Raw genomic sequence first — 11,051 nt, 5'->3', positions numbered from 1 at the left:
GTTGGCAGAAAAAAGACAGAAGCGCAAGGGAAGAGCCAAATGTGTAACAGCTCCGACAACCAATTTTATCTGCAGCACCTGTGGAAGAGTCTGTCACTCTAGAATTGGCCTTTATAGCCACTCCAGGTGCTGCTTCACAAACTACTGACCACCTCCAGGTGCTTACCCATTGTCTCTCAAGACAAGGAGGTCAAAGAAGAATAAGATTGCACTGGAGAGGGTGCAGAGGAGATTCACCGGGATGTTGCCTGGGCTGGAACATTTCAGCTATGAAGCGAGACTAAAAAGGCTGGGGTCGTTTTCCTTAGAGCAGAGAAGGATGAAGGGAGATATGATTGAGGTATACAACATTATGAGGGGCATTGATAGTGTTGTAGGGTCTTCCCAAACGCAGAGGCACCTGCCGTAAATATCATAATGTTTAAATATTTGAGTAACCAGTAACATATAATATTAGTGAACAGTGAGGAGGTTGCAAAGCACCATGGGGCTCAGTGAACTTGACCACATTCCACAGGATCTGAGTAATCCAATCTCAAACAAAAGGCTAATTAAAATGAAAAGCAGACACCCTTGTGGAATGCTGACAAAGGTGCTAGCCTGTAATGAGGTGAAAACATCATGAGTAATCCCCTATCTGTGTATGGGCTGGTCATGCAGCCCCTCTATGCCTCGTAACCGCTTCTATTGGCTCTAATAATCAATGTATATAATCGATAATCGTTATGATTGGACCATGTCTGGCCGGGATGGGCTGAGTAACTGTTTGAAAATGTATAAGGATGGATGATTTTCCTTTGTTCAGTGGAGAGGCCTCTGGACAGACCAGTGACCTGCTCCCCGCTGGCATAACTAAATAAACTGTTTGACATTGGAGCAGACCTGAGTGTTGAGTGATTCTTCTAGATTCATTCCCACTAACAATAGGTTAGATAGGAAGAAACTTTTCCCCTTAGCGGAGGGGTCAATAACCAGGGGGCACAGATTTAAGGTAAGGGACAGGAGGTTTAGAGGGGATTTGAGGAAACATTTTTTCACCCAGAGGGTGGTTGGAATCTGGAACACACTGCCTGAAGAGGTGGTAGAGACAGGAACCCTCACAACATTTAAGAAGTATTTAGATGAGCACTTGAAATGCCATAGCATACAAGGCTACGGGCCAAGTGCTGGAAAATGGGATTAGAATAGTTAGGTGCTTGATGGCCAGCATGGACACTACAGGCTGACGGGCCTGTTTCTGTGTTGTATAACTCTATGACTATGAATAATTGACAATCTAGTTGTGCGAGACTCTTTGGGGATGAGCGACCATAATATGATAGAATTCTTCATCAAGATGGAGAGTGACATAGTTGATTCTGATACTAGGGTCCTGAATCTTAGCAAAGGAATCTATGAAGGTATGAGGGAAACGTTACTTAAAGAGATGATGGTGGAAAGGCAATGGCAAACATTTAAACAGCGCATGGATGCACTACAACAATTGTTTATTCCGGTCTGGCGCAAAAGTGAAATGGGGAAGGTAGCCAAACCATGGCTTACAAGGGAAATTAGAGATAGCATTCGATCCAAGGAAGAGGTATACAAATTTGCCAGGAAAAACAACAGACCTGAGGATTGGGAGTTGTTTAGAATTCAGGAAAGGAGGACCATAGGGATTGATTAAGAAGGGGAAAATAGAGTATGAGAGTAAGCTTGCGGGGAACATAAAAACTGACTGTAAAAGTTTATATAGGTATGTGAAGAGAAAAAGATTGGTGAAGACAAATGTAGGTCCCTTACAGTCAGAAACAGGGGAATTTATTATGGGGAACAAAGAAATGGCTGACCAACTAAATGCATACTTTGGTTCTGTCTTCACAAAGGAGGACACAAATATCATACCAGAAATGTTGGGGAACACAGGGTTTAGTGAGAGAGAGGAACTGAAAGAAATCAGTATTAGTAGTGAAATGGTGTTGGGGAAATTGATGGGATTGAAGGCCGATAAATCCCCAGGGCCTGATAATCTACATCCCAGAGTACTTAAGGAAGTGGCCCTAGAAATAGTGGATGCATTGGTGGTCATCTTCCAAGATTCTATAGACTCTGGAACAGTTCCTACAAATTGGAGGGTAGCTAATGGAACCCCACTATTTAAAAAGGGAGGTAGAGAGAAAACAGGAAATTATAGACCAGTCAGCCTGATGTCGGTAGTGGGGAAAATTCTAGAGTCCATTATCAAAGATTTTATGACAGAGGACTTGGAGAACAGTGGTAGAATCGGGCAGAGTCAGCATGGATTTATGAAATGGAAATCATGCTTGACAAATCTACTAGAATTCTTCGAGGATGTAACTAGTAGAGTTGATGAGGGGAGCCAGTGGATGTGGTTTATTTGGACTTTCAGAAGGCTTTCAACAAAGTCCCACAGAAGAGATTAGCGTGTAAAATTAAAGCGCACGGGATTGGGGGTAGTGTATTGCGATGGATAGAAATTGGTTGGCAGACAGGAAACAAAGAGTAGGAATAAATGGGTCTTTTTCCAAATGACAGGCAGTGCCCAGTGGGGTACTGCAGGGATCGGTGCTAGGACCCCAGCTATTCACAATATATATTAATGATTTAGATGAGGGAACTAAATGTAATATCTCCAAATTTGCAGTTGACACAAAACTGGGTGGGAGGGTGAGTTGTGAGGAGGATGCAGAGAGGCTTCAGGGTGATTTGGACAAGTTGAATGAGTGGGCAAATGCATGGCAGATGCAGTATAATGTGGATAAATGTGAGGTTATCCACTTTGGTAGCAAAAACAGGAAGGCAGATTATTATCTGAACAGCTATAAACTGAGAGAGGGGAATATGCAGCGAGACCTGGGTGTTCTCGTACACCAGTCACTGAAGGTAAGCATGCAGGTGCAACAGGTGGTAAAAAAGGTAAATGGTATGTTGGCCTTCATAGCGAGAGGATTCGAGTACAGGAGCAGGGATGTCTTGCTGCAATTATACAGGGCCTTGGTGAGGCCACACCTGGAATATTGTGTTCAGTTTTGGTCTCCTTATCTGAGGAAGGATGTTCTTGCTATAGAGGGAGTGCAGCGAAGGTTTACCAGACTGATTCCTGGGATGGCAGGACTGACGTATGAGGAGAGATTGAGTCGGTTAGGATTATATTCGCTGGAGTTCAGAAGTGTGAGAGGGGGATTTCATAGAAACCTATAAAATTCTAACAGGACTTGACAGGGTAGATGCAGGAAGGATGTTCCTGACGTTGGGAGAGTCCAGAACCAGGGGTCATAGTCTAAAGATATGCAGTAAATCATTCAGGACTGAGATGAGGAGAAATTTCTTCACCCAGAGAGTGGTGAACCTGTGGAATTCGTTACCACAGAAAGCAGTTGAGGCCAAAACATTGTATGTTTTCAAGAAGGAGTTAGATATAGCTCTTGGGGTGAAAGGGATCAAAGGATATGGGGGGAAAGCGGGAATAGATTACTGATTTGGATGATCAGCCATGAACATAATGAATGGTGGAGCAGGCTCAAAGGGCCGAATGGCCTATTCCAGCTCCTATTTTCTATGTTTCTATGTTTCTCTTTCTAATATTTGCCAGCTCTGCTGAAGGGTTACTGACCTGAAATTATAACTCTGTTTCTCTCTCCACAGATGCTGCCAGACCTGCTGAGTATTTCCAGCATTTCTTGTTTATATTTCACATTTCCAGCATCCGCAGTGTTTTGCTTTTATATAAGATACAGGAGTCAGTGTCTGTGTAAGTACAGGTGTCAGTGCCTGTATATAAGATACAGGAGTCAGTGTCTGTGTAAGTACAGGTGTCAGTGCCTGTATATAAGATACAGGAGTCAGTGTCTGTGTAAGTACAGGTGCCAGTGCCTGTATATAAGATACAGGAGTCAGTGTCTGTGTAAGTACAGGTGTCAGTGCCTGTATATAAGATACAGGAGTCAGTGTCTGTGTAAGTACAGGTGCCAGTGCCTGTATATAAGATACAGGAGTCAGTGTCTGTGTAAGTACAGGTGCCAGTGCCTGTATATAAGATACAGGAGTCAGTGTCTGTGTAAGTACAGGTGCCAGTGCCTGTATATAAGATACAGGAGTCAGTGTCTGTGTAAGTACAGGTGTCAGTGCCTGTATATAAGATACAGGAGTCAGTGTCTGTGTAAGTACAGGTGCCAGTGCCTGTATATAAGATACAGGAGTCAGTGTCTGTGTAAGTACAGGTGCCAGTGCCTGTATATAAGATACAGGAGTCAGTGTCTGTGTAAGTACAGGTGCCAGTGCCTGTATATAAGATACAGGAGTCAGTGTCTGTGTAAGTACAGGTGTCAGTGCCTGTATATAAGATACAGGAGTCAGTGTCTGTGTAAGTACAGGTGTCAGTGCCTGTATATAAGATACAGGAGTCAGTGTCTGTGTAAGTACAGGTGTCAGTGCCTGTATATAAGATACAGGAGTCAGTGTCTGTGTAAGTACAGGTGCCAGTGCCTGTATATAAGATACAGGAGTCAGTGTCTGTGTAAGTACAGGTGTCAGTGCCTGTATATAAGATACAGGAGTCAGTGTCTGTGTAAGTACAGGTGTCAGTGCCTGTATATAAGATACAGGAGTCAGTGTCTGTGTAAGTACAGGTGCCAGTGCCTGTATATAAGATACAGGAGTCAGTGTCTGTGTAAGTACAGGTGTCAGTGCCTGTATATAAGATACAGGAGTCAGTGTCTGTGTAAGTACAGGTGTCAGTGCCTGTATATAAGATACAGGAGTCAGTGTCTGTGTAAGTACAGGTGTCAGTGCCTGTATATAAGATACAGGAGTCAGTGTCTGTGTAAGTACAGGTGTCAGTGCCTGTATATAAGATACAGGAGTCAGTGTCTGTGTAAGTACAGGTGCCAGTGCCTGTATATAAGATACAGGAGTCTGTTTTGCTGTATGTGTTGCTCGTGAACGTGAAGACGTTGAAACAGATTTTGTCGCAACTTCTGAATCTGGTTGAATTTTTTGGATGGCAATTCTAGGAACTGGAATATTTAACGCTACCCCCTTCCCCCACTCTCTGTCTGCGTGGAAAAGACACAATGATCAGTCTGTGCACGGAACTGGATAACTTTACATTTCAAAAAAGTCTGGCGACAGTTTCGGCAGCCACAGATTTATAAAAGCAGTCTTACCAACCGCAGATGTGCCCTGGGTTAAACTGGAGGAAGAGAGCAGGGAATGTGTTACTGTGACAACAGTGATCTGTGATCAATCAGATCACTCTCATGGACAGTTAGTTTTCATCATTGTACGAGTGGTCTGGATTCTCCTTTCTCGCGTTGATGTCTCTCCTGTGTCAGCCTTTTAACCCTTTAATTTCATCAGGTGGCAGTTTTCATTGATTGAGGATTTGAGCAAAAATAGACATTTTTGCCAAAATCTGTCTGATTGAATTGGAGCGAGCGAGGCTTTAATTGGGCTCTTGTGGGAATGTAATGATTGTTGTAGAAGTTGCTCGCAATATAAACCCTTCCAATTCAGAATGGAACCCCAATTCAAACAGTGTCTCAGTGTAAAGGATATAGGATCAGTGTCTGTGTATCAGATAAATATCGAGGGCGATGAAAACTGTGAACCACACCGAGAGCTCACTCAAATTCTTTACCAAGAAACCGGACATCAGTTGGTACAAATTCTCGAGAATCCGCCGTTTTATTTACAGGAAAATAAAATATCTGTTAAAGCAAATTTAATTTCAGTATTTCTTTGTCTAGGTTTTCATTTGCTAAAGTTTGAGTGCAACTCTGATCAGTGCAGGAATTAAATTAGGCATTTCTTGGCCTTTCTTTCTCTCTCTTTCTCTGCCTCTCTCTCCATCTCTCTCTTTATCCCTCCTCTCTCTGTCTCTCTTTCTCTCTCTCTGTCTCTATCTGTCTCTCCCTCTCTGTCTCTCACTATCTCTCTGCCTTTCTCTCCCTCTCTGTCTCTCACTATCTCTCTGCCTTTCTCTCTCTCTCTCTGTCTCTCCCTCTCTCTCCGTCTGTCTCTCACTATCTCTCTGCCTTTCTCTCTCCGTCTGTCTCTCACTATCTCTCTGCCTTTCTCTCTCTCTCTCTCTCCGTCTGTCTCTCACTATCTCTCTGCCTTTCTCTCTCCGTCTGTCTCTCACTATCTCTCTGCCTTTCTCTCTCTCCTGTCATTCCGGTAGCTCCAGTGAGTTTTTTGAGAAAGAGTAAAGGAATAAAATGCATTTTGGCGAGCGAGGAGTTGCTGCCAGGGGCCAATAGGATTACTGATGTGGATTTCAGTGGCTGGTGATTGGCTGTTGTGTGTAATTGGGGTCAGTTTTAGCAGCTGATGATCAGCCTCCTTTTGCTCCCAGCCCCCTCCTCATCTTCACTCCCCCCAACCCCAGGTTGGATGTGTCGACTCCCAGACCTGGGACTGTCTTTCAGGGGTTACCGAATGCTCTTTGCAGTCTGCTCAAGCTTTCAGTGTGCTGGCTGGGCGCTGGGGAAGAGCACTGAGGGGCCTGAACTGACTGAGAGGGGAATCAAAGCCCAGACACCGCGTTCACTTATGGGTCTGTAGAAAGTTACACTTGGAATTTTTTTCTGCAAGGACTGAGCTTGTGTAAAGTGCAGCGGCCCGTGCTACTGGACACAATTCTGGGCAACATGATGGAGAGGTCGAACACACGGTGGAAAACGAAAAGGTGGCTGCGAGTCTCCACCTTATTCACAATAACTTTGACTTCCTTCCTTCTTCAAGTTTCAACTGTAAGAGGAGGTAAGTTTCAGGAGGTTCCCACTGGGTTCAGTGAAACAGGAGAGAAATGGGCATTTCCCACAAGCTGGCCGACCTGAACTCGAAATGATCTATTTGTCACTCATTGTCTGCATGTCGCTATCACCGTTGCTCTCTATCTCTGCCTTTAGCTCTCTCTTCCCCTCTCTCTCTATCACTCTCTCTATCCCCGCTTTCTCTCTAACTCTATCTCTCTCTCTCCCTCTCTATCCTCTCTTTATCCCTCTCTTTATCCCTCTATATTTCTTTTTCATTCTCTCCCTTTCTCCAGCCCTCTATATTTCTCTCCTCTCTATCCTTCTATTTCTCTCCTCTATCCCTCTCTCCATCCCTCTTTTTTTTCTCTCTCTCCTTCTCCCTCTCTACATTTCTCTCTCCCCTCTCTATCGCGGTGTCACTCTATCTATCCCTGTCGGGGTCTCTATTCTCTCTCCCACTCCCTCTCTTCCCCCTTTCTAAGCCTCACTCTCTCCACTCTCTCTCTCTCTCTGGCTATTCCAAGTTACAATCTGCAGCGTTTGAACATGAATTATCCGACAATTTGATAAATGATGCGCTGAAATCTATTTAACTTTGGCAAGAAATTTAATGAAAATGATAGTGTGGAAACTCTGCTCCAATATCATCTCAGCGCCCCACCCCCGGGGATGGGCCAGGCCGGGTTCCGCCCCATGGTCCGCAAGGTGAACTGGAGCCGGTTAGACAGGGTGAACTCAACAGCTCCCGGCTATGAACGGGTTAAGTGAGCGCCAGCCGGTCCCCAGGGAAGAATCAGTTAGTTCAATATTTGGTTAACTTTGCTGGAATAGTTTGCCACCTCTGCCATTCAGCTCTACAGTAGCTGCTTTCTTTGTCAGCTGCCGCTCAATGCAGAGAAGCTGTTTGAAAAAACCTGTAACTTTGTGAATCAGAGGCTGAAATGGGGGAGGATTTGAGAAGAGGCAGCGTCCTTTCAACAGATTCCTCAAGAACACTTGCATTGACTTTGCTGATTAGTAGGATATATTGGAAATGGTAATGTGCAAAAACTAGAATCACAGAATCTAACGGCACAGAAAGAGGCCCTTCGGCCCATCGTGCCTGTGCTGTCTCTTTGAAAGAACTATCCAATTAGTTCCACTCCCCTGCTCTTTCCCCAGAGTCCTGCAAATATTTCCCTTCCAGTATTTATCCAGTTCCCTTTTGAAAGTTATTATTGAATCTGCTTCCACCGCCCTTTCAGACAGCGCGTTCCAGATCACAACAACTCACTGCATTAAAAACTATTCTCCTCATCTCCCCCTAAGATTCTTTTGTCAGTTATCTTAAATCTGTGTTCCCTCTGGTTACTGACCCTCCTGTTACTGGAAACCGTTTCTCCTTATTTACTCTATCAAAAGCATTCATGATTTTGAACACCTCGATTAAATCTCCTCTTCACCTTCTCTGCTCTAAGGTGAACAATCCCAGCTTCTCCAGTCTCTCCATATGAACTGAAATCCCTCATCCCAGGAACCATTCCAGTAAATCTCCTCCGCACCCTCTCCAAGGCCTTGTGCACAGACTGTGTAATATTGAGTGTATTCTGCAGACTATATCTTTTGCACATGTTATACACTGTCCATATTATAGGTAAACCATTTCCAGGTGGATTTGAAATGGTGATCGCGCTGCATTTTAAAGAAATCAGTGAGCAAAATTAAGATCTTAGAAAAAGTGTACAAATAATTGTGATGGGCGGGGGTCCCGGGGCTTGCAGTTTGTGGGAATGTTAATGGAAGTTTCCGTCTGTGCAGGAAGGTGGGGTGTCTGGGGGAGAGTGTGTGATGGGAGGGAGTAACTGGGGGACAGGGGGTAGCTGGAGGGAAGGGGTGGGGGACAGACTCTCTCTTTCCTCCGGTGTCTGTCGCTCCCCCAGGGGGACTCCTGGCGGCAGTGTCTGGGCAGCAGGGCTGAACCGCCGAAGGGGCCAAATCGGGAGTCCCAGGACACTCAGTATGAATGTGTGTGTGTGTGTGTGTAGTTGTATGTGTGTCTGAGTATCTCTGTCTGTGTGTATCTCTGTCTCTGTCTGTGTGGGTGTGTGTGGGACTTTGTGTGTCTGGCTGTGTCTGTGGGATTGTGTCTCTGTTTAAAGTACAGCCAGTGCACCGACACCAGGAATGTGGGGACGAGAGCAATTCTGTGCAGGTTCGAGTCCAATGTGGGGAGACAGAGCGAGTGACAGCATCACAAAGATTAACTGTTAATTCCGCCTTGATTTCTATCTGAGGGCGGACACAGACAACTCGCCAGTTCCACAAAGCCGAGGGCACAAATTTGTGAAACATTCTCTAGTCTCCTCCCCGAGAAACGGAGAGTGAATCGTAAAAGTCAGAGAAGATTTTCCATAACTTTTGAAAATTCACATCCAATTAAAATAATGACAGGGAGGTGGGAACTCTCAACCTTAAATTAAGAGCCCGAATGGCCTCTCCACGTAGTTAATGCTTTGGGATACCGGGGCTGATGTGTCTTTGTTGGAAAGATGCCGAGTCACATCCCAGCCCAGAGTGAGCAGTAAACTGAATGTTTAAAAACTCTGAATGTTAATGCAGTGGAGAGTGAGAATCAGGAGCTGAACTGTCCTCCCTGCAACCTCTAACTTTACTACTTCCAGCTCTGAGTAAACTTCAAACAGCATTTCTTTCATTTGAAAAACGTGCCCCCGTTATTGAGAAGTTTCAGCCAAATGCTGGTTGCACCAGTTAACCTGTGGAACTCGCTCAAGGTTTAAACCCTGCAGGAGCAGCGGCTGCTGATCAGATGTCAGAACAGCTCCGATTCGTTCTAACAATCCTTCAGTTCACCCTGAAGGATATTTTATTTCCTGTCGAGGTTTCCCAAAATGCAACGGAATAATGATTAGAGTTATAGAATTTTACAGCACAGGAGGAGACCATTCGGCCCATCGTGCCTGTGCCGGCTCTTTGAAAGAGCTATCCAATTAGTCCCACTGCCCTGCTCTTTCCCCATAGTCCTGTAACTTTTATTTCCCCTTCAACTACATACGCAGTCGCCTTTTAAAAGTTCCAATAGAATCTGATCTGCACTTTCAGGCTGTGCAGTCCAGCACAACAACTCGCCCTGTCAAAACATTTCTCCTCATTTCACTCCGGTTGTTTTTTTAACCAATTATTTAAAATCTATGACCTTTGGTTACTGATCCACTTTCCAGAGAAAACCGTTTCTCCTTACCTGCTCAATCAAAAACTTCATATTTCGAATGGCCCCAGTAAATCTCCCCTCAACCTTCTCTGCTCTAAGGTGAACAATCCCAGCTTCTCCAGTCTCTCTGCATAACTGAAATCCCTCATCCCTGGTATCATTCCAGTAAATCTCCTCTGCACCCTCTCCAAGACCTCCACATCCTTCCAAAAGTGTGATGCCTACAATTGAAAACATTTTTTTTTTTCATTCATTCACGGGATTATGTCATACAGTCAGTCATACAACAGAGAAACAGGCCCTTTGGCCCATCGTGTCCGTGCTGGCCATCAAGCACCTAACTATTCTAATCCCATTTTCCAGCACTTGGCCCGTACCCTTGTATGCTATGGTGTTTCAAGTGCTCATCTAAATATTTCTTAAATGTTGAGGGTTCCTGCCTCTACCACCTCTTCAGACAGTGTGTTCCAGATTCCAACCACCCTCTGGGTGAATTTTTTTTCCCTTCAAATCCCCTCTAAACCTCCTGTCCCTTACCTTAAATCTATGCCCCTGGTTATTGACCCCTCCACTAAGGGAAAAAGTTTCTTCCTATCTATCCTATCTATGCCCCTCATAATTTTGTATACCTAAATCATGTTCCCCCTCAGCCTTCTCTGCTCAAAGGAAAACAACCTGAGCTGACCCAGTCTCTCTTCATAGCTGAAATGCTCCAGCCCAGAAAAACATCCTGGTGAATCTCCTCTGCACCCTCTCCAGTGCAATCAGATCCTTCCTATAGTGTGGTGACCAGAACTGTACACTGTACTCCAGCTGTGGCCTAACTAATGTTTGAAATAGCTCCATCACAACCTCCCTGCTCTTATATTCTATGCCCCGACTAATAAAGGCAAGTATCCCATATGCCTTCCTAACCAGCTTATCGACCTGTGCTGCTGCCTTCAGTGATCTATGGACAAGTACACCAAGGTCCCTCTGACCCTCTGTACTTCCTAGGGTCCTACCATCCATTGTATATTCCCTTGCCTTGTTGGTGCTCCCAAAATGCATCAACTCACATTTCTCAGGATTAAATTCCATTTGCT

General features: G+C 44.8%; 1 protein-coding gene across 1 annotated transcript in view; it reads left to right on the top strand.

The window, feature by feature from the left end:
- Positions 1 to 6,586: 6,586 nt before the first annotated feature.
- Positions 6,587 to 11,051, top strand: part of LOC137373152 (collagen alpha-1(XI) chain-like) — a 612,019-nt gene continuing 607,554 nt past the window's right edge. The window contains exon 1 of the mRNA XM_068038011.1: positions 6,587 to 6,762. Within this exon, the coding sequence (XP_067894112.1) occupies positions 6,651 to 6,762 (112 nt within the window). The 5' untranslated portion in view covers positions 6,587 to 6,650. The remainder of the gene's footprint in view (positions 6,763 to 11,051) is intronic.

The sequence above is a fragment of the Heterodontus francisci genome, chromosome 8, assembly GCF_036365525.1.
Source record: "Heterodontus francisci isolate sHetFra1 chromosome 8, sHetFra1.hap1, whole genome shotgun sequence".
In the NCBI taxonomy this organism is placed as follows: Eukaryota; Metazoa; Chordata; class Chondrichthyes; order Heterodontiformes; family Heterodontidae; genus Heterodontus; species Heterodontus francisci.
The sequence above is the reverse complement of the archived record's forward strand: the minus strand, read 5'-3'. Positions and strand labels throughout refer to the sequence as shown.